At 42.5% G+C, this 24,438-nt stretch overlaps 1 protein-coding gene across 1 annotated transcript in view; it reads right to left on the bottom strand.

Annotated features, from left to right (window-relative positions):
- TBC1D8 (TBC1 domain family member 8) overlaps window positions 1-24,438 on the bottom strand; it is a 134,389-nt gene that overhangs the window by 78,912 nt on the left and 31,039 nt on the right. Inside the window, 1 exon segment of the mRNA XM_036872412.1 lies at window positions 6,447-6,602. Coding sequence (XP_036728307.1) covers window positions 6,447-6,602 — 156 coding nt within the window.

The following is a 24,438-nucleotide window of genomic DNA, read 5'->3' as shown; positions in this document are numbered from 1 at the left end:
ATACACAAAAATAAACTCAAAATGGATTAAAGATCGAGGGACTTCCCGGATGGCGAAGTGGTTAAGAATCCACCTGCCAATGCAGGGGACACGGGTTTGAGCCCTGGTCCGGGAAGATCCCACATGCCGTGGAGCAACTAAGCCCATGCACCACAACTCCTGAGCCTGCACTCTAGAGCCTGCGAGCCACAGCTACTGAGCCTGCATGTCACAACTACTGAAGCCCACGTGCCTAGAGCCCGTGCTCCGCAACAAGAGAAGCCACCGCAATGAGAAGCCTGTGCAATGCAATGAAGAGCAGCCCCCACTCGCTGCAACTAGAGGAAGCCCATGCGCAGCAGCAAAGACCCAACGCAGCCAAAATAAATAATAAGTTTATTTTTTTTTAAGTGGATTAAAGACCTAAATGTAAGACCAGACACTATAAAACTCCTAGGAAAATATAGGGAGAACACTCTTTGACATAAATCACAGCAAGATCTTTTTTGACCCACCTCCTAGAGTAATGGAAATAGAAACAAAAATAAACAAATGGGACCTAATGAAACTTAAAAGCACTTGCACAGCAAAGGAAACTATAAACAAGATGAAACGACAACCCTCAGAATGGGAGAAAATATTTGCAAATGAATTAACAGACAAAGGATTAATCTTCAAAACATATAAACAGCTCATGCAGCTCAATATTAAAAAAACAAACAACCCAATCCAAAAATGGGCAGAAGACCTAAATAGACATTTCTCCAAAGAAGACATACAGATGACTGAGAGGCACATGAAAAGCTGCTCAACATCACTAATTATTAGAGAAATGCAAATCAAAACTACAATAAGGTATCACCTTACACCAGTTAGAATGGGCATCATCAGAAAATCTACCAACAACAAATGCTAGAGAGGGTGTGGAGAAAAGGGAAGCCTCTTGCACTGTTGGTGGGAATGTAAAGTGATACAGCCACTATGGAGAACAGTATGGAGGTTCCTTAAAACACTAAAAACAGAATTACCATATGACCCAGCAATCCCACTACTGGGCATATACCCAGAGAAAACCATAATTCAAAAAGATACATGCACCCCAATGTTCATTGCAGCACTATTTACACTAGCCAGGTCATGGAAGCAACCTAAATGGCCATCAACAGACAAATGGACAAAGAAGATGTGGTACATATATACAATGGAATATTACTCAGCCATAAAAAGGAGTGCAACTGGGTCATTTGTAGAGACATGGATGGACCTAGAGACTGTCATACAGAGTGAAGTAAGTCAGAAAGAGAAAAACAAATATCGTGTATTAATGCATATATGTGGAATCTAGAAAAATGGTACAGATGAAACTGTTTGCAAGGCAGAAATAGAGACACAAATGTAGAGAACAAACATCTGGACGCCAAGCAGGTGAAGAGGGGGGATGAATTGGGAGATGGGATTGACATATATACATTAATATGTATAAAATAGATAAGTAATTTAAAAAGAAGACCTATTTAAGTAATAGAAGACATGAAGAGATGAAAAAATAAACTAACAAACAAACAATGTACATGCCTTAATTTAAAAAAACACCTTATTGCTACAAAAAAGGTAACCATCATCGGAACCTTCAGCAAGTCAGTAATCTTTTTAATCACAGTCACATCAAAGATCACTGATCACAGATCACTGTAACAAATAAAGAAAAGCTTGAAATACTGAGGGAATGACCAAAAAGTAACACAGAGACACAAAGTGAACAAATGCTGTTGGAAAAATGGCACCGATTTGCTCAATGTAGGGTTGGCCACAAACCTGGCACTGGTAATAAAAAAATGCAACATCTGCGAAGCACAATAAAGTGCAATAAAATGAGGTGTGCTTGTACGTGTTCCTCCAGGGTCCTGGCCTCTCTCGCTTTCCTAACCCTGTTCCACCTGTACTTGCCATTTCCAGATGGCTATCTGACTCCCCACGGCCCTGGAAGGTCAGGTAGAGGGAGATGCCCCCTGACACACTCGCCCAGGACTCCCTGGCACCAAGCATGAGTCGGGTACGAGGCAGGCATCAAATATTTCAAATGAGTGGACTTTGGGGATTGCAAGCATCCTGAAATATTCAAGTATCGGATGCTCGTTTAGGCTTATAAAATACTTAAAAATCAGAGCCTATTAAGTATCTAATAAAGGGTGGGATGAGTAAATCGGGCTACAGCCGTAAGACTGAATGCTGTGTAGCCATCAAACATGACACTGCGTCTCCATGGAGCCTGGACTGGCTCCTGTGGACCTGCTGGGCTATGTGGACTCAGGACCCGAGCAGGCTTGTATACTAACTCCCCCCACTGCCGACTCCCCAGAAGCCCATCTAGCGAGGAGACAAAAATCCAAATATTCTCATCAAAAGCCTCAAATCCAGAGCGAGCCCACCTCCCTTGCCTGGGGCAGAGGAGAGAAGAGGAATCCGGGGAGAAACTGGAGAGAAGACAGGGTCCTGCCCCTCCCATCCACGTCCCAGCCAGCAGCATGCCAGCACTGCCTGCTCTGTCCCAAAAATACATGTCAAAAAGCCACACACACTATATTAATGCAAATAATACAGTGACGGTCTGGGGAACCATGTCCAAGCGTGAGCAAGATGGGGAGAAACAGCACAGCCACCAAGCAAAACACTCCAAAGGGATGAAGAGAAGAGAATGAGGTGCTTGCTCCAAAGACAGAGATGCCATCCTGGAGGAAAATGAGGAGGAGGAAATGCCCACAAAGGCTTCATGCTCCCAAACGATGTAACGGAAACGTGAGTTCAATAGAACAAGAGCTCAAAGATGAGACGGTGGAATTACAGAGATGAAACAGGAGACTGGAGACCTAAGAAAGTGAACTGAAGATCAAAACCACACGACAGCAAAATTAGTAGATCAGTTAAAGGCAGCAGAGTCTGGAATATACTGCTGAAAACGGAATTAACTTAGAGGAGAGGGTTATACAACCAGCATGGAAAGTGTAGCTGAAAACGGCAGGTCAAGAAAAACAGTCTTCCTGAAACACTACTACATTTACTGTACCTAAAAGAAATACTGCCTTACATACATTCCTTTTTCTGCGTCTTCCCTAAACAGTTGCCTTTTAGTGCTGTAACAGAGAAATCCTATAGCATAACCAGTAATGCGCATATGAAGGCAAAAGGAATACTGTCAAAGGGGTGTACACTTGTACAGTCAATTCTTTTATTAAAGATCTACGCATTTTTACGAAAAAAGAAAAACGGAAATTAAAAATAGACAACAGCTGTCTAACAAAGTGTCCTTGAAGTGAGGCATCCAATCAACAGAACATAAAATGCATTTTTTAAAATGTAATACGTACACAGAATGATATAAGAATGTTTCCTTAAATGATTAAAGAAATCAATCTGGGGCTTCCCTGGTGGCGCAGTGGTTAAGAATCCGCCTGCCAATGCAGGGGACACGGGTTCGAGCCCTGGTCTGGGAAGATCCCCCGTGCCGCAGAGCAACTAAGCCCATTCACCACAGCTACTGAGCCTGCGCTCTAGAGCCCGTGAGCCACAACTACCAAGCCCGTGTGCCACAACTACTGAAGCCCGCACGCCTAGAGCCCATGGTCCACAACAAGAGAAGCCACCGCAATGAGAAGCCCGCGCACCACAAAGAAGAGAGCCCTGCTCGCCGCAACTAGAGAAAGCCCGCGCGCAGCAACAAAGACCCAACACAGCCCTCCCCCCCAAAAAAAAAGAGAAACCAATCTGCGTGCTGGAAGAGCACGTGGAGTTCCAGAAGAATGTAACACGGTATGCTCAAGGGAGTGACAGGTTATAACCAAGTTCCTAAAGGGACGAATGCTACTGAACTTCAGTGATAAAAAAGTTATCCCCACAAAAAACACACCACCCACAATGGCGGGGGCAGGAATCAGACCAGCCTGAGATTTCTCCCTTTGCCACTTAAATACTGAAAGACCCCGAAGTGATGGCCACCAAGCTCCAGAATCTGGCCAGAGCCCATCATACCCAGCCAAGGTGTCATTCGAGTCCAAAAGCAAGGCACAAACACTTGCAAATGTGAGATGTTATTAGGAGAAGAAAACAGGAATATAGCCAATTAAGACAGGAACCAAAATAAAAGACTCTGTGTTGGGAAAGCCGTACCTGATGGAAGCATTAAATCAATTTACGTAGAGAAATGAGCCAAATAATGGCAAAAAGTGTGGTTACAGAAGAGAATGGAAATTACAATGTACAATGAATAGTAAGACTTTTAAAAATGAGAGCCTGATGGACATATATACAGTACCAGAAGTAAAATAGATAGCTAGTGGGAAGCAGCTGCATAGCACAGGGAGATCAGCTCCGTGCTTTGTGTCCACCTAGAGGGGAGGGATCGGGAGGGTGGGAGGGAGACGCAAGAGGGAGGGGACATGGGGATATATGTATACGTATAGCTGATTCATTTTGTTATAAAGCAGAAGCTAACACACCATTGTAAAGCAATTATACTCCAGTAAAGATGTTAAAAAAAAAAACGAGAGCCTGGGGAAGCAGGGGAGGGATGAGAATGCTGGCATCCCTGTCCTTCAGGAGGGGAGTCAAGGAACATGGCCAGAACGGAAATACTGTCTTCAAAAGCCACAATTCTGACCTTGTCATGCTTTTAAACATCTCTCCCCTTGACCTTAAATGAACCTTTTAGAAAGTAAGTGCTCGGTGTTTATTTGAAGTTTAACAGTTCTTTCGTTTCACTTCAGCATCTTTCCTTTTAATGAAATCCACTAAAAACAATATTTTTATTATAAACTAGCACTGTCAGACAAGCTGCATTTTTATAAAGCACGTCTATCCTTCTTCACAACTATCCCTGGACTTGTCTAAACGCATTAGAAAGTTGTGTTGGGAATTCCCTGGCGGTCCAGTGGTTAGGACTCAACGCTTTCACTGCCGTGGTCCCAGGTGCAATCCCTGGTCAGGGAACTAATATCTCCAAGCCGTGCAGTCTGGCCAAAAAAATACAAAAAAAAAAGAAAGAAAGTTGTCTGGATGATGTGACCCCAGTGTCACTGGAGGTACCCTTGGGTGCCTAGGATGTGGGGCGAGATATATTTTCTTCTCTGTACTTTCCAGTATTAACTGATTATATTGAGCACGTATCATTTCATCACTTAATGCAAATAGAGAATGATTTGTTCAAAAAAAACAAAACAAAACAGACTGGAAAAAACATGCCAAGATGTGAACAGTTGTTAGTAATGGTGGGTATGGATGACAATTTTCTTCTTTATACTTTCCTGTATTTTTTCCAGGAAGAAAAAAAAAAGTCATCCAATGTTGTTCAAGAATGTGAGGTGACAATGAAAGTTTATGGTAGTTAGTAAAATGTTAAGAGGAAAAAAACACAACTAAAAACCTCTGTGGAGAGGCACATATGCAGACACAAGAGTGATTAGCACCAGATAAAATGTTATAGGTGATTTTTTTCTCCTCCTTTCTTACCTATTTTCTAATTTCTGGAGGGTGAACATTTATTACTTGTGTAATTTAAAAGACACATCTTGGTTTTTCTTTAAATATACATTATTTTGTTTTATTTTTATTTATTTATTTAATTTATTTATTTTTGGCTGCATCGGGTCTTCGTTGCTGTGCGCAGGCTTTCTCTAATTGCGGCACGCAGGCTTCTCACTGCAGTGGCTTCTCTTGTTGCAGAGCATGGACTCTAGGCGCACGGGCTTCAGTAGTTGTGTCATACAGGCTCAGTAGCTGTGGCTCACGGGCTCTAGCGCTCAGGCTCAGTCGTTGTGGCGCACGGGCTTAGTTGCTCCGCGGCATGTGGGATCTTCCCGGACCAGGGCTCGAACCCGCGTCCCCTGCATTGGCAGGCAGATTCTTAACCACTGTGCCACCAGGGAAGTCCCTTGGTTTTGTTTTTTAATAGAAGGGGCTTCTCAGGGTGCAACGATTCCCAGCCCCAGAGGAGCTGGAGTGACGAGGCAGAGTATTGGACGGTGCGTGCAGGAGGAACTGAAGCTCAGCTGGAGAGGATGCGAAGGTGATTTCCAAATTCCCGTAGGGCTCAGCCGTCCAGTGATTCAGTGCACACGTGGAACAAGGGTGAAGGCTGGCCTAAGACAGACCCAGCCCCAGACATCTCCCCTGCCCTGTTACGGTATACGCACACGCCCCGGACTCGTGTGTTATGTCAGACACAAGATGAAGAAAACGGCTGGATTCACAGCCCCCTGGACCAACACACCACTTGAAAGCCTGGATACCCAAGCTTAGAGCCTCTACACGTTTCCAGTGGTTGGGAAAAAAAAAAACAAAAAGAGAAAGGAAGAACAAAGAGCTCATGGCAGCAGATGAGGTTTTAGAAGGTGTTACCTTCCAGCGTCACGACCATGCAGATACTCATGCTCAGACCTCAAGGTGGGGAACACTCCACCTGGAACAAAACTCACCCGTGGCCACGGCCCAGTACACGTCTGATCCACTCAGTAACTCACCACATGCTATGGGAGAATACACCTGGGAGCCGGGGACCTGGAGCAGAATTCGAAACGGAGCGACCCGGGCGTTGGAATCCAGCACCGCATCCAGGGCACCCACCAGGCGACCTTCAAGAGACAAGAGGACAACGCACGTGTGAGCACAGGGACAGACAGGCCAGCAGCCCACGTGCAGCCACCCGCTGCCCGCGCACGTGCCCTGCATCTAGGCTCGACCCCGGGCAGCGGGCCTGGTGCCCAGCTCGTGAAGCCCAGAGATCCAGCTGCCCTGTCCCGTTTCAGAGCATCTGGAACAGAGCCTGGCATCTGCGGCCACTCAGCGCAGATCTGCAGAATCAATGAGTAAGTGAACAAGGGGCCCCCGACAAGCCACCCAAGCGAGCTGAGTCTTTGATTCCCCCAGCGGCACCGTACAGGAGGCCACAGCGTGCAGTGAATAAAGGCTAAGGACCCAGAGTCTGACGGCCTGACTTGAATTGTGGCTCCACTACTTTCCAGCTGTGTGACCTTGGGCAAGTTGTTTAACTTCTCTGTGCCCCAGTTTCCCCGTTTGTAAAATGGACTAACCACAGTGTACCTTCCTCACAAGGTAACTGTGAGAATTAAACCAGTTAATGTATGCAGCATTCAGAGGGCTCGGACTATCACCTGGCCATGAGAAGTACTACCTAAATGTTGCCTATTATTATTATTATTATTATTATTATTATTATATCATCATCACAAAGGTGGAAGAATAATCCAGCAGGGAACTGTGAGAAGCAAACAAGAAAACATATTGAGGGACTTCCCAGGTGGTCCAGTGGCTAAGACTCCACGTTCCCAATGCAGGGGGCCCGTGTTCCATCCCTGGTCAGGGAACTAGATCCCACATGCATGCTGCAACTAAGAGTTTGCATGCCTCAACTAAGGAGCCTGTCTGCTGCAACAAAGACCTGGCACAGCCAAATAAATAAATAAAATAAATATTAAAAAAAAAAAGAAAACGTATGGAAGTCCTTCACAGACCATGAAGCACACAACGCAAAAGTTTACCATCCTGTTGTCATGAAAAGCACCATGAATCAACGGCAAAGGGAAAAAATGACAGCACCTGCTCCTACCCAATCTTCTATTGCCTGGAACTCAAGACGGTTGAGAGGATTAAGACCCTCTAATTCTTACGTAACAGGCCCTGAGGAAGGGCCACAAGTCTCTGCAGAATGTCCCATAGTTTGGTTTTGTCTGATGCTTCATCATAATTAGAGCATAATTAGATTCAGGTTATACATCTTTGCAATGAGTCACAGAAGTGATGTTGTATCCCTTTTATCCCATCCTATCAGGTGCCAGGTGATTTTGTTCTGTCCCATTACTGGCAACACTCCTTTGACCAGTGGATGAAGAGTGTCTGCCAAGCTTCCGTCCTGTGCGGTATCCCCTTTCTCTTTGTCATTAACAAGCACTCCGTGGAGAATTACTTTGAAACTCTGTTCCTCATTAACTTTTCAACTTATTCATTTAGCCATATCAGTCTGGGTTCACGTTTTCCTACTTTATCCAATGGATTTGAGGCAGGAGGGAAGGGGGCAGGGCACAACCCTTAAAGAATGACACAGCCCTTGAGAAAAACTGGATACGACACAAACTGGCTGCTACCACTGTCCCCTCCCTGGCAGATGCCCTCCTCGTCCTATCCAGGCTCCAGATGCCCACGCACCCCACCCCTACACTCACCGTGATCTGTCCCACTTAATGGCTTTAGGGGAAGAAGGGAGAAAGGGCGTGTGGGTTTTTAGAGCAATTATTCCTTAGGCTGCCCACAATATTTGCCTCCTTCCTGGTTGGCTGCTGACTTACGGAAAACTGAGAGGCCTGAAAGCTCTCTGCTTTCATGTAGAATCTGAGCAGAAGCTTAGGGGAGCTCTGATGAAACACACAGGTTGGGGGGAACGGAGCAGAGGCTGGAGTTAAGGTTGCATTTGTATAAGATTGATGAAACACGTCTGCCTATCAAATATGGGGGGGTAATCAGGAGGCCGATGGAGACTAGAAAAGGACTAAAGACCCTCACCCATCCCACACATGTACACTTGGCACTCCCACCAAAACTCAGAGCTCCGTAAAATCCTGAGCAACAAAAGACGGAAGTGGGCAGGCTGGGCAGTAACTCAGAGCAGAAGCAGTCTTTTTTTTTTTTTTTTTTTAATTTTATTGAAGTATAGTTGATTTATTATGTTAATTTCTGCTGTACAGCAAAGTGATTCGGTTTATATATATATATATATAAAATATATTCTTTTTCATATTCTTTTCCATTACGGTTTATCACGGGATATTGAGTATAGTTCCCTGTGCTCTACAGTAGGACCTTGTTGTTTACCCATCCTGTATATAATAGTTTGCATCTGTTAACCCCAAACTCCTAATCCTCCCCCCGCCCCCCCCCCCCCTTGGCAACCACAAGTCTGTTCTTTATGTCTATGAGTTTGTTTCTGTTACGTAGATATGTTTATTCAGATTCCACATGTAAGTGACATCATATGGTATTTGTCTTTCTCTTTCTGACTTACTTTACTTAGTACCGATGCCAAAAACCTAGGCTCTGTGCACCAGTGCTGAATCGAATCTCAGAGACAGAGTTTTGGGTGAAGTAGAAAAGAATAGCTTTATTGCTTTGCCAGACAAAGGGGGATACAGCGAGCTCGTGCCCCTTAAAGACTTTAGGTGGTAAAACTGTACATTACCACAATATCAACAGGCTGTAGTGTGACAGTAGATGACATCTGAAAGAACAGCAAGACCCCATCTGAGGAGGAGCCCAAAGACAAAAGAGATCAAAACCAGGACACCTGAGGAATCTGAAACCTCAGGCATCTATAGCTGTAGCTATAGGCACCGACAGCAAACCTTAAACACAGCCCAAGTCATAGTAAGAATAACATACAATTCACAATAAAGAACCACTCTTCAGTTCTTATTACCCGACACATCATGTCTGGCTTTCAACAAAGAATACTGAAAGGCAAGAAAAAACATGATCTGAAGAGCTAGCAAGCATCAGAATGGGCATCGTACATGGCACAGATATTGGAATTATCACACAAGGAATTTAAAATAACTGTGATTAATAGGTTAAGGGCTCCAATGAAAAGGTAGACAATATGCAAGAATAGATGGGTAATGTAGCAGAGAAATGGAGACTCTACGAACTAGTCAAAAAGAAATGCTAGAAATCAAAAACACACTAAAAGAAATGAAGACTGCATTTGGTGGGCTCATCAGTAGACTGGACACAGCCAAGATGAGCTTGAAGATAAGTAAATAGAAATCTCCCAAACTGAAATACAAAGAGGAAAAAAAGATGAAAAGACAAAAAAGAGCATCCAAGAATTGTGGAGCAACTTTAAAAGGTTTAAGATATACATAAATGGAATACCAGAAGAAGAAAGAGAAAACTGTTGGAAGTTATAATGGCTGAGAATTGCCTAGAATTAATTACAGACACCAAGCCACAGATACAGGAAGCTCAGACAACATCTAACAGGTTAAATACCAAAAAATACACACATAGGCATATCATATTCAAATTGCAGAAACCAAAGACAAAGGGAAAATCAGAAATGGAAAAAAACAGCTTACCCGTAGAGGAACGAAGAATTACAGCAGACTGCTTGTTAAAAACCATACAAGCTACCATTGCAACAAAAAGAATAAAATATCTAGGAATAAACCTACCTAAGGAGACAAAAGACCTGTATGCAGAAAATTATAGGACACTGATGAAAGATGATACAAATAGATGGAGAGATATACCATGTTCTTGGATTGGAAGAATCAACATTGTGAAAATGACTCTACTTGGATAGTAGATTGCTTGCTTTGGATAAGCAATCTACAGATTCAGTGCAATCCCTATCAAACTGCCACTGGCATTTTTCACAGAACTAGAACAAAAAATTTCACAATTTGTATGGAGACACAAAAGACCCCGAATAGCCAAAGCAATCTTGAGAACAAAAAATGGAGCTGGAGGAATCAGGCTCCCTGACTTCAGACTATATTACAAAGCTACAGTAATCAAGACAGTTTGGTACTGGCACAAAAACAGAAATATAGATCAATGGAACAGGATAGAAAGCCCAGAGATAAACCCACGCACATATGGTCACCTTAACTTTGATAAAGGAGGCAAGCATATACAATGGAGAAAAGACAGCCTCTTCAATAAGTGGTGCTGGGAAAACTGGACAGGTACATGTAAAAGTATGAAATTAGAACACTCCCTGACACCACACACAAAAATAAACTCAAAATGGATTAAAGACCTAAGTGTAAAGCCAGACACTATCAAACTCTTAGAGGAAAACATAGGCAGAACACTCTATGACATAAATCACAGCAAGATCCTTTTTGACCCAGCTCCTAGAGAAATGGAAATAAAAACACAAATAAACAAATGGGACCTAATGAAACTTAAAAGCTTTTGCACAGCAAAGGAAACCATAAACAAGACCAAAAGACAACCCTCAGAATGGGAGAAAATATTTGCAAATGAAGCAACTGACAAAGGAGTAATCTCCAAGATTTACAAGCAGCTCATGCAGCTCAATATCAAAAAAACAAACAACCCAATCCAAAAATGGGCAGAAGACCTAAATAGACATTTCTCCAAAGAAGATATACAGATGGTCAACAGACACATGAAAGAATGCTCAACATCATTAATCATTAGAGAAATGCAAATCAAAACTACAATGAGGTATCATCTCACACCGGTCAGAATGGCCATCATCAAAAAATCTACAAACAATAAATGCTGGAGAGGGTGTGGAGAAAAGGGAACACTCTTGCACTGTTGGTGGGAATGTAAATTGATACAGCCACTATGGAGAACAGTATGGAGGCTCCGTAAAAAACTAAAAATAGAACTACCATACGACCCAGCAATCCCACTACTGGGCATATACCCTGAGAAAACCATAATTCAAAAAGAGTCATGTACCAAAATGTTCATTGCAGCTCTATTTACAATAGCCAGGACATGGAAGCAACCTAAGTGTCCATCATCGGATGAATGGATAAAGAAGATGTGGCACATATATACAATGGAATATTACTCAGCCATAAAAAGAAATGAAATGGAGGTATTTGTAATGAGGTGGATGGAGTTAGAGTCTGTCATACAGAGTGAAGTAAGTCAGAAAGAGAAAAACAAATACAGTATGCTAACACATATATATGGAATCTAAGGAAAAAAAAAAAAAAAGGTCATGAAGAACCTAGTGGCAAGATGGGAATAAAGACACAGACCTACTAAAGAATGGACTTGAGGATATGGGGAGGGTGAGATGTAACAGGGTGAGAGAGTGTCATGGACATATATACACTACCAAATGTAAAATAGATAGCTAGTGGGAAGCAGCCGCATAGCACAGGGAGATCAGCTCAGTGCTTTGTGACCGCCTGGGGGGGTGGGATGGGGAGGGTGGGAGGGAGGGAGATGCAAGAGGAAGAGATATGGGAACATATGTATATGTATAGCTGATTCACTTTGTTATAAAGCAGAAACTAACACACCATTGTGAAGCAATTATACTTCAATAAAGATGTTTAAAAAAAAAAAAAAACCATACAAGCAAGAGTGTGGAATGAAATATTTAAAGCATTGAAAGAAAAAACACCAGCCTAGAATTCTATATCCAGTGAAATTATTCATCAAAAGTAAAGGAGAAATAAAGAATTTTTTAAGCAAACAAAAACTGAAAAAATACATTTCCAGTAGACCTAACCAGTAATAAATGTTAAAAGAAGTTCTTCAGAGAGAAATAAAAATGATACGTCAGAACTAAGACCTACATAAAGAAAGCAAGTGGTGCGCTGGAGTAGAAATAAAAGCAAAATAAAATATTTTATTTTTCTTATTTGTAATTGATCTAAAAGGTAACTTTTAAAGTAATAATAGTGAAAACGCATTGGGTGATCACAGCACATGGAAGAAGTGAATAGCAGGAATGTCAAAGGATCAGAGGGAAGACCTGAAAACACTCTGTTATAAGACAGTGCTATTTGAAGGCAGACTTAGATTAGTTTGAAATGTATACTGCAAACTCTAGGGCAACTCCTACAAAATTTTTTTAAAGAAGTACAATTGATATCCTAAGAGGAGAGGAAATGGAATCATAAAATAGTCCATTGAAACCAAACAAGGCAGAAAGAGACTTCTTTTAATGTAATGAAACCAAATATGGTGGACATTAATCCAACTACAGTTCGCCCTTGAACGACACAGATTTGAACTGCACAGGTCCACATAATACATGGATATTTTTCAATAGTACATACTACAGTGCTGCATGATCCACGGTTGTTGAACCCCTGGTTGGTCGAATCCATGGATACGGAGGAACCACAGAGCTGGAGGAATCATGGTATTTGGAGCGCTAACTATAAGTGATACACAGATTTTTGACTGCATAGAGGGTCAGGACCCCTAACGCCTGCATTGTTCAAGGGTCAACTATATATTATAATCACTTTCAATGTGAATGGTCTAAACACACTATGAAAAGACTGAGATTTCAGAGTGGATTAAAAAAAATTTTTTTTTAATCTCAGTTGTATGCTGTCCCCAAGAAACCCACTTTATTAAGAGTCAGATTAAAGGAAAAGGGATTGGGGTGGGGAGGGGGAGGCACAGTAAAGAAATGGAGAAAGATATACCATGCTAACATTAATGAAAAGAAAGATGGAGTAGCTATATTAATTTTCAGACAGAGTAGACTTCAGAACAAGAAAAATAAAGGGGGGCATTACATAATGATAAAGGGGTAAATTGTGCAAGAAGACATAGCAATCCTTGTGTGCATCTAACAGAGCATCAAAATACATGTAGCAAAAACTGATAGAACTGTAAGGAGAAATAGATTAATATACTACCATAGTTGGGGATTTCAATACCCATCTTTCAGTAATTGATAGATCAAGCAGGTAGAAACTCAGTAAGGATCCATGAACTGGATCTAAATGACATGGATAGAACATTCCATTCAACCACAATAGAATACACATTCTTCAAGTTTGCATGGAATATTCCCCAAGATAGAACATAGTCTGGGCCATAAAACATACCTTAACAAATTTAAATAGAATATAAAATCACATAAAGTACATTCTCAAATTACAGTGGAATTAAACTAGAAATCAGTAACAGAAAGATAGCTGGAAAATCCCCGAATATATGGAGATTAAACACATTTGTAAACAACACATGGGTCAAAGAAGAAGTCTTAAGTTTTTAAATATTGAACTAAATAAAAATGAAAACACAATGTAGAAAAAAACTGTACAATGCAGCAAAAGCAGTGCTTAGAGAGAAATTTACAGTAATAAATGCATAAATTAGAAATGCAGAAAAAACTGAAAATCAATAATCTAAGCTCTTCCTTTAGGAAACTACAGAAAGAAGAGCAACATGATCCTAAAGAAAGCAGAAGAAAATAATAAAAATTGAGCAAAAAAAAATTAACAAAATTCAAAATAAAAAAAACAATAGCAAAAAATCAATAAAACCAAAATCTGATTCTTTGAAAAGATCAGTAAAAGTGATAAGCCTCTAGCTAGGCTAAGGAAGGAAAAAGGAGGGAAGATAGCAATACAAATTACCAATATCAGAAATGAAAGAGAGGTTATCACTACTGGTCCTTTGGATATTAAAAGGATACTAAAGGAATACCAGGAACAACTCTATACTCACAAATTTGATAACTTACATGAAATGTACCAATTCCTTGAAAGACACAAATTACCAAAACTCACACAAAGAGAACTAAATCATTTGAATAGGCCTATATTTATTAAGGAAATTGAATCAATAATTTAAAACCTGCCCAATAAAAGTAAATACCAGGTCCAGATGGTTTCACTGGTGAATCTACTAAATGTTAAGGAAGACATGATAATAATCCTCCACGATCTCTTTTAGAAAAACAAAAGCAGAGGGAACACTCCCTACCTCATTCTCTGAGGCCAGCATTATCCTAATACCAAAACCAGATAAAGATTCTACAATAAAGGAAAACTACAAACCAGAATCTCCCATGCAAAAATCCTCAAAAAAATACTAGCAAATCAAATCCAACAATGTATGAAAAGAATTATGTGCCATAAACAAGTGGGACTTAATCCAGGTATACAAGGCTGGTCTAACATTTGCAAATCAATCACACAACAACCAAAGAAGAAAAATCATATGATCATATCAATCGATGCAGAAAAAGATCTGACAAAAATCCAACATCCATTCATGGTTAAAATCAAACCAACCATCTTTGGGCAAACTAGGAATCAAGAACCTCTTTAGTTTGATAAGGAATATCTACAAAACACCTACAACTAACATCATAATGGTGAGAAACTGGATGCTTTCCTGCAAATATGAGGAACAAGGCAAGGATGTCTCCTCTCACTACTCCTACTCAACATCATACTAAAAATTCTAGCTAGTGTAATAAGACAAGAAGAGTAAATAAAAGGTATACAGATAGGAAAGGAAGAAATGAAACTATCTTTGTTCACAGACGACATGCTTGTTTTTATAGAAAAATCCCAAAGAATCAATAACAGACAAAAAAACAAAAACAGAATAAGCAAATATAGAAAGGCTGCGGGACAGAAGGTTAATATGACAAATGCTTTCCTAAATACCAGCAATGAACAACTGGAATTTTAAAAATGTAAATACCACTGACAATAGCAAAAGGTGTTTTTATTAGGTAGAAATCTAACAAAATATGCACAGGATCTATATGCAGAAAACTACAAAACTCGATGCAAGAGTTCAAAGAAGATCTAAACAAATGGAGAGATAGTCCACGTTCATGGATTGAAAGATTCAATACTGTTAAGATGTCAATTCATCCTAACCTGATCTATAGATTCAGTGCAATACAATAAGAATCCTGGCAAGCTATTTTGTAGATATTGACAAATCGATTATAAAGTTTACTTGAAAAGGCAAAGACCTAGAAGAGCCAATAACAATACTGAAGAAGAACAAAGTTGGAGGACTCATGCTATACAATTTCAAGACTTAACTACAAAGCTACAGTAATCAAGACAATGTGGTATTGGCAATAGGATACACAGGTCAATGGGAAAGAATCAGATCATATCTCAGAAATATATCCTACAAATACCGTCAACTGATCTTTGACAAAGGAGCAAAGGTATTCAATGAAGGATAGTCTTTTCAGCAAATGGTTCTGGAACAATTGGACATCCATATGGAAAAAATTAATTAACCTAAGACATAGACCTTACACCTTTCAAATATTAACCCAAAATGAATCACATATCAAGTGCTGACAAGGATGCCAGCAACAGGAGCTGATTCATTGCTGATGGGAATGCTGATGGTACAGCCACTGTGGAAGACAGTTTGGTAGTTCTTGCTGAGCTAAACATATAGTCTTACACCATCCAGCAATCACACTCTTAAGTATTCATCCAACTGTTTTGAAAATTCATGTCCACACAAAAACCTGCATACAAATATTTATAGAAGCTGTATTCATAACTGCCCCAAACTGGAAGCAACCAAGCTGTCCTTCAACAGGTGAATGGATAATCAAACTGTGGTACATTATTCAATGGAGTATTATTCAGTGATAAAAAGAAGCAAACTATCAAGCCATGAAAATGGAAGAGAGAGAGAGAACTTAAATGCATATTGCTAAGTGAAAGAAGCCCTCCTGAAAAGATTGCATTCTGTATGATTCCAACTATTCTGGAAAAATGAAAAGGGAAAACTACAGCAAGGGTAGAAAAATCAGTGATTGCCAAGAAGAAGCTGAATTAGGCAAACATAGGGGAATTTTAGGGTGATGAAACTACTCCGTATGATATTGTAATTGTGTATACATGACACTATGGCTTTGTCAAAATCCACAGATGTCTCCAGCATAAAGAGTGAAATTTAATGTCTGCAAATTTTGAAAAAAAAATCATTTAGGAGGTCCGGGGGTTCCCGAGTGAATGCTGAATATGACCCAAAAAATCTAAGTGTATTACAAATGTATGAAACAAGGGAGCGAAGGCAGTAAAGGGAAACGGTGTTGACTTAAGTAACTTTGGAAATGAACAGAGTCTTTAGGAAGAAAGGTCAAAGAAATGTACATAAGTTCTGTACTCCATGGAGTCTAGGTTAACAACTCTGATAGATTTCTGGTATACTAGGAATGAGCAAATAAGAAAAAGGATGATGGAAGGTGTAAGCCAGGTTCCTAACTGGAGTGGGAGTTTACAGATAAGCAAGGCAAAGAGGCAAGAATAATCTATACAGTAACGAATCAAAGGCATAGGTATAAACTGATGTTTAGTTTACCATAGATACAAATGGCTACATACAGAAACACTTACTGATGTGTGTATATACAAGGGTAGTATATATAATTCCTTTCTCTGTCAGCTGAGAGGGCCCAGAAGCCATGAGCACACCCAGAACCCAGATATTGGTTTCTGATACCAACCTCCAGAAAAAGGGGATTAGTGTTCTTTGGAAAACTGGTTGATTCCAGGACTGGAGCAGGAAATATACAAGATGATCCTCGAGCATCTTGTAGTGGCTGAAACATAAGAAACATAAGAAAGTGCTCCAAAAAAAAAAACCAAACAAAAAAAAAACCAAAAAAGTCCCACAGTATGGGAAGTGGAGGGAGTAACTTTTCAGTGGAGAAACCTGACAAGCACTACCTTGGCCAGGTGATTAAGGTCAACATGTCATAAATCACGTTAATAGCATGCACTCTTGATATGATGCAATAAGAATAGCATTTTACCCCTGTTCTTCCTCCCAAACACCCTTAACCCCACTCTAATCATGAGAAAAACTTCAAATTCCAATTAACGAACATTCTACAAAATACCTGGCCAGTATTCCTCAAAACTGTCATGGTCATTTAAAAACAAGAGAAGTCTGAGAAACTGTCACAGCCCAAATGACGACTAAACGTTAACATAGTATCCTGAATGGGATTCTGGAGCAGAAAAAGACCAAGGAAATCTGAACAAAAGATGGACTTTGGTTAATAATCATATTAGTTTTCTACTGCTGCTGTGACAAGTTACCACATAGTAGCTTAACACAAAACAAACGTATTACCTCACAGTTCTGTAGACCAGAAGTCTGATACGGATCTCACTAAGCGGAAATCAAGGTGTCAACACATGCGTTCCTTTCTGGAGGCTCTGGGTGAGAATCCATCTGCCTGCCTCGTCCAGCTTTAAGAAGCCACTCCCTTTACTTGGCTCACGGCCCCTGCTTCCATCTAAAGCCAGAAACACCAGGATGAGTTCCCCACGCTGCCATCTCTCTGGTTCTCTCTTCAGAGCCCCTCTTCCAGCTTTAAGAACCCTTGTGATTCCATTATTCCCACCTGGATAATCTCCCTAGTTTAAGGTCCGCTGACGAGCAACCGTAATTCCACCTGCGCTCTTAACCCCCCCCCTTTGCCGTGTAACCTAACATAGTCCCAGGTTTCAGTCATTATTATGCCTATCACGGTAATCGGTCAGTATCAGTTGGTTAATTGCAAGGGTAGTACATGTATTTCCTTACGAACATGTCCATAATAGGACACACTGGGTAAGGATATATGAGAACTCTTTCTACTATCTTCCCAATTTTTCTCTAAACCTAAAACTGTTCTAAAAATAAAGCTTATTAAGAAGAAAGGGGCTTCCCTGGTGGCGCAGCGGTTGAGAATCTGCCTGCCAATGCAGGGGACACGGGTTCGAGCCCTGGTCTGGGAAGATCCCACATGCCGCGGAGCAACTGGGCCCGTGAGCCATAATTACTGAGCCTGCGCGTCTGGAGCCTGTGCTCCGCAACAAGAGAGGCCGCGACAGTGAGAGGCCCACGCACCGCGATGAAGAGTGGCCCCCGCTTGCCACAACTAGAGAGAGCCCTCGCACAGAAACGAAGACCCAACACAGCCAAAAATAAATAAATTAAAAAAAAAAAAAAAAAAAAAAAAAACAACTTAAGAAAGAAGAAAAGGACAAGGAAAGTCAGCCCAGTCAATGCCCCCCTGCAGACAAGTGCGGGGGAGGGGGGAGGTGACCCCCCTGTCTGTGCAAATGCGAACTCTCCTGCAGGAACCCCAGGAAGGGGCAGGGGCACTGAATGGGGGAGGGAAGCGGTAAGCCAGAGCACTCAGGGTGGAGCCAAAAGAAGCACAAAGACAAAAGAAATAAGGAGACAAGAGGCCAAGACCGCAGAGAAGATGCAAAGCTGGGAGGAAGGGCAGCGAGAGTTCTCAGCAGGAACCAAAGTGAGAAGTGAAAACTCCGGAAGGGAAAATTATCCTTCAACTCCTGTTGTTGCACAGGTGCAATAAAGAGGTTAACATGGCAAAGAAATCCTTCAAAGTTATTAGAAAATCGAGTAAAATGTCTGCAAATTTCAAATGGGTCAAAGACAAAAACATATACCCATAAATAAAGCAAATATACGGGGAAATGTTTAGGCGCGGCTCCTAACGGCAGGGTACACAGCCCTGTTTATTCCGCCCTTTTATAAAGAAGCTGAAGAGAACTCACATGGATGTCTTTTACGCAATATCTATTAGCCAGGCGCAGGCTCATTAAAAATATATATACGGTGAAGTTGTACAGTACTGTGTCTGTTTTCTCATGAATCGTCACAAAATCCTCACAGAAATGCACCGTCACCCACAAAGCTGCACCTCTCTCTGCATTCACACTGAATGCAGACCTGTCCCTGTTCCTCCAGAAACAGCCCCCCAAAGGCAGGGCAGCGGGCGTGGGGTTTCCTGGTTTCCCTTCCGAGGCAGCTCCATATGGCTTGCCTGGCGCTCCAGGGAAACCCTCCTGGTGCCCCCGGAGCGCAACACTCCTATTTTTAACCGATTTAGAATAACAACTCAGGCTGAGATAGCTGTCGAGTGACATGTTTTATAATTAGGGCCCAAAGAGGGACCTAGGAATAATTTGCTCCTAAGCGAGAAAGCTGTAATTCTTTCATCCTGGCTGCATTTCATGCACGTGGATGGAACCAAATTTAAGATGAAATGACAGCTACTGACCTGGGAACAAGCAAGGATGCTAGAAGAAGCCTTCCCACTGTAACCGAGCGGGACCCTCTGGGGCCTTCCCGGGACAGGCCCCCTGCCCCCATACCCTCTGCTTCAGCTCCTCTCTGAAGTACCTAGATAACAGCATTTGATGCACATTTCCTGAGTAGTTTTACAGATGTGAAACCTACCTCCCCACCAAATGGAAGACGTTAACTACTTGATGACCATGAGCACGTAGCCCCAGGCCTCCTGGAGCCTAAGGACTGAGAATATGAACCCCTGTGACACCACCCAGTTACCCAGCATCAGCCAGAGGACTGTGCACGAGCTGATCAGGTACCCTGTGACACCGCTCCCTCACCTGGCTTTTAAAAGTGCTGTGCAGAAACCCTTCGGGGAGCCTGGGGCTTTTCAGGGCATGAGCCACCCATCTCCTTGCATAGCCCTGCAATAAACCTTTCTCTGCTCCGAACTCTGACATTTTGGTGTGTTTGGCCTCTCTGTGCGTTGGATACACGAACTTGCGCCAACGCCACTGCCTCCTGGCTCTTATAACCTCTGTGCTGGGCCTGGAAACTCACCACAGGCAGCGGTGACAGTTCTCCGCTCTTAATAGTAATAACACCAGAGTGTAATGAAACCCATTTTGAAGACCAGCAACACCCATCCCCCACGAAAAGCATTTTAATGAAAGTCAGTAAACTAGAAAGCCTGAAGTCTTTCTTTTCCCTCCTGCGTTAAAGAAAGCAGATCCTCCTAATGGCCTTGGGCTTCGAAACAGTATACCTAAGCAGCCCCATGACAAAAACTTCTCTCTCTCCAGTGAAGGCCTTCTCATCACAGCTCACCGGCATCAGTGTGACGGCGCATTCCCAGGGCACCAGCTCAGCACCGTACACCCCATGGGGAAACCAATCTGGGCTACATCTCTGTCTTCATGTTAGGGCTGTGTGGTTTGGCTATTGCCTCTGTTTTGGAGGCTTAGGGGGAAAAGCAAATAAAGGACCAGAATAGGGCTTCCCTGGTGGCGCAGTGGTTGAGAATCTGCCTGCTAATGCAGGGGACACGGGTTCGAGCCCTGGTCTGGGAAGATCCCACATGCCACGGAGTGGCTGGGCCCGTGAGCCACAACTACTGAGCCTGCGCGTCTGGAGCCTGTGCCCCGCAACGGGAGGGGCCGCGATAGTGAAAGGCCCGCGCACCGCGATGAAGAGCGGTCCCCGCACCGCGATGAAGAGTGGCCCCCGCTTGCCGCAACTGGAGAAAGCCCTCGCACGAACCGAAGACCCAACACAGCCAAAAATAAATAAATAAATAAATAAATAAATAAATAAATAAAGTAGCTATAAAAAAAAAAACGCAGAAGGACCAGAATAAATGCGAAAGCTTAGTTGTGCAAAGTAACAACCAAAAAAGGATCACATAAAGTCCTTTCTACTGAGTATCAAAGAGAGAAGATAAAGGTTAGGGTATCTGCATTCTCAACATGAGAATGTTGACAATTCCCCTATTCAAAATATATAAAATTCATAACCCGAATTACTAAACTTCGAATTCCTTTTTACAAAGAATTTGATAGAATTCCATATATCTTTTCCTGTGACTCCCTTATGAGTCCCACACATCTCCACCAAACCAGGAGTTGCCTGTGCTATTTTCAGAGAACGCGGCAGCTTGGTGGGCAAAGCCACAGGGTAACCAGTCACGCAGTGGGTAACACGGGCAGTCACGTGCCCATCATGGCGGCAGGATGAGCATGTCAAGTCCACAGCACGGGTCCATGAGCAAGTGACGGTCCAGAGACGAGGGCTCCAAGGGCCTCGCAAGAGAGGGATTCCAGGGACTTCCCTGGCGGTCCAGTGGTTAGGACTCCTCACTTCGACTGCAGGGAGCATGGGTTCGATCCCTGGTGGGGGAACTAAGATCCCACATGCCACATTATGTGGCCAAAAAATAAAAAATAGATAAAAAAGAACAAAAAAAGAAAAAGGGAGAGCGAAGGATTCCAGCCCCGTTCTCGAGAACAGGAGAGGCAACCACCAAGCCCTCACCTGCTCACTCTGTCCCAGATACATGGGGACAAGGACAGCCACACACTGACCCCTGGTTTCTCAGGAAACCGAGAGACAACACACAGAGCGCACAGCTGCTAGCTCTGGTCAGCCAGGGGGCTCACTGCCAGACTGGCTGTCCTGTTCACGCCGGAATTAAAGGAGAGATTTTTTTTTTTTTGTCTTCAGTCCAAAACCGTGAAAATTCTTTACTGGGTACAGAGTTTCAGTTTTCTAAGATGCAAAGAGCTCTGTAGATGGGCAGTGGTGATGGCTGCATAACGATGTGAATGTACTTAACACCACTGAACTGTACACTTAAAAACAGTTAAGGCGGTCAGTTTTATGTTATGTGTTTTTTACCACAATCTTCTTTAAACTGTGAGAATTCTAATGGTCAGAAATGTCTGCAGTTGGGCTCCTAAGTAAGTATAAAAACTTCTCCTAACCCCATCCCCCAAGTGACTAATCATAAATGCATCTGAACATAAAGGTCCACGCTGCTGAACCCTGGCACGTTCTTCTAGAAGCTCCATAAATAACCCTTGGATGGGGACCAAGCCGTCTGTTTTGGCTCACACTTAACGTACGGATCCTGCCATCGTGAACCTCCAAGCAGGGTGACGAAATACTCAAAATATGTGACAGCAAGAATCCTGCACTGAAACGCCATCGTGACAGCCAGTTCCAAAGCAGGGGCTGCCCTGCCTTACAGACACGTGTTCCTGTGGGTATGACGAAACGCTCTTCTGAGAATTGCCCAGAATGTCCATCCATTTGGTCGTCCATTTACCTGGTCTTCCGGTATGATGCTTATGCATAGCAAGTAGCATTCAATTCTTGTAGAACAGGGATGATTCAAGGATATGAAATGAAAGGGCAAGGGACACCACAAAAGAAGGAAAACCAAGACTCAACAAAGGGCTTGGCTTTAAGATCTGATACAGTCGTCAAATGAAACACCAGCCGCCAGAGCATCTGGGGTAGACAGGGATGGATACTTGGTCCACCTCCACCGCCGAGCCCAGCACAATCCAGGGGCACCCAGAGCTCTTCCCTGGGCACTATGAAATGACACTCTATGAAATGGGGTCTGACTGCTCCAGGACTGCCCACTCACCCGCCTGATGGGTCCACCCCCTTGCTAATCCACCCTTCCCATTCTGTTTGGCTCTTTCCAGAAACCTCACTGTCACCCCCTTTCTTTTTAACGTACAAAAAGCCGTACATAATTAACATATACAACTTAAGGGTTTTGAAGATAAGTATACACCCATGAAACCATCACCATAATCTATGCCATAAACATTGCCCATCACCTCTAAAAGTTTCCTCTCGGCCTTTTATTAATATGTATATCTATAATGTGATACAAACATTTAACGTAAGATCTACCCTCTTAACAAATGTTTAAGTATACAGTATTGTTAACTATGGCTGTTACATGCTGTGCAGTAGACCTCTAGGACGTATTCACCTTGTATAACCAAAACTTTGTGCCCTTTGACTAACACCTCCCCATTTTCCCCTCCCCCAGCCCCCGGCAACCACCATTCCACTCTCTGCTTCTCTGAGTTTGATGATTTTAGATTCATCACATATGTGGTATTAGGTGGTATGAGTCCTTCTGTGACTGGCTTGTTTCACTTAGCATAATGTCCTCAAGGTTTATCCATGTTGTCGCAAATGGTAGGATCTCCTTCTTTTTTAAGGCACGGTCACCCATTTTAATCCTGGACTTTCCTTCCTTATATTCCCTAACCCATGAAGATCTCCTAACCCCTGAAGACCATCCCTAATCCATGAAGCCTAGAAAAACAAGTCGCAAAATTACATCATACTGACCATGTTGCAATCAAATACAGCAGAAGAGGCTGTATTCCCTTGCCAGTTTCTGCTACTTCAAAACAACCAAAATCCTTTGGCAAAACATTTCTGATCTCTCAATTCTGTGAGAAACTGTCTTGGGTCAAGTATTTTAATGGCCTGATGCATGTGGTACCTACAGGCTGTGAAAGGAGACTTTCCTTTTTTTTCGCCACACCTCTAGGCATGAGGGCGGGATCTTAGTTCCCTGACCACGGATCGAACCCACACCCCCTTCAGTGGAAGCACAGAGTCCTAAACACCGGACTGCCAGGGAGGAGACTTCCCATTTGAGATGGAATAATTTAGCATTTTTGATGTCCCATGGTTAATAAGCCCAACAGGTATCACGTGTATCCCCCAAATCACACAAAGGTTATAAAGAACAGCTTTTCCAAAAATCTTCCCTAAAAAAATAAGACCCAGTCTCAATTTGTCCTCCTAAGGCAATCTATGTTTTTTGGTTTTGATTTTCTTGATTAAGAAATGAACACATTTTTGCTGTAGGAATTTGGGGAAATACACAGAAGCACAACGGAGAAAATTAAACTTATCTCACATCTTGCCACCTGTCAACAGCCCTTGGTATATGTCCTCCTCATGGCGTCTTTTCTAACTAGTCACAGATTTAGACGATTAAGTTCCCACACTGGGGATATCACGGCTTGGAAGTTAAAAGAAAAAACGACTGAACCTGAAACGCAAAGAAGTCTCCTTTCATGCTGGGAGACAGCTACAGAAAGGCAGGGCAACTTGCTCAACAAGACTCCTAGGTGCTGCACAAACCAGTTTTACCAGCCGAATCTAATCATAAGTACAGCCTGCCGGCACCTGGAGCTGCTACAACCACGAGCTGACCGGCACCTCACAAACCTCACTTTTGCTTAATGGCCCTGTACATAATTGAAGGCAGGAAACGGAGCTTAGGGGCAGTCAAGGAGCACAAAGAAA

Source organism: Balaenoptera musculus, chromosome 13 (assembly GCF_009873245.2).
Source record: "Balaenoptera musculus isolate JJ_BM4_2016_0621 chromosome 13, mBalMus1.pri.v3, whole genome shotgun sequence".
Lineage (NCBI taxonomy): Eukaryota > Metazoa > Chordata > Mammalia > Artiodactyla > Balaenopteridae > Balaenoptera > Balaenoptera musculus.
The sequence above is the reverse complement of the archived record's forward strand: the minus strand, read 5'-3'. Positions and strand labels throughout refer to the sequence as shown.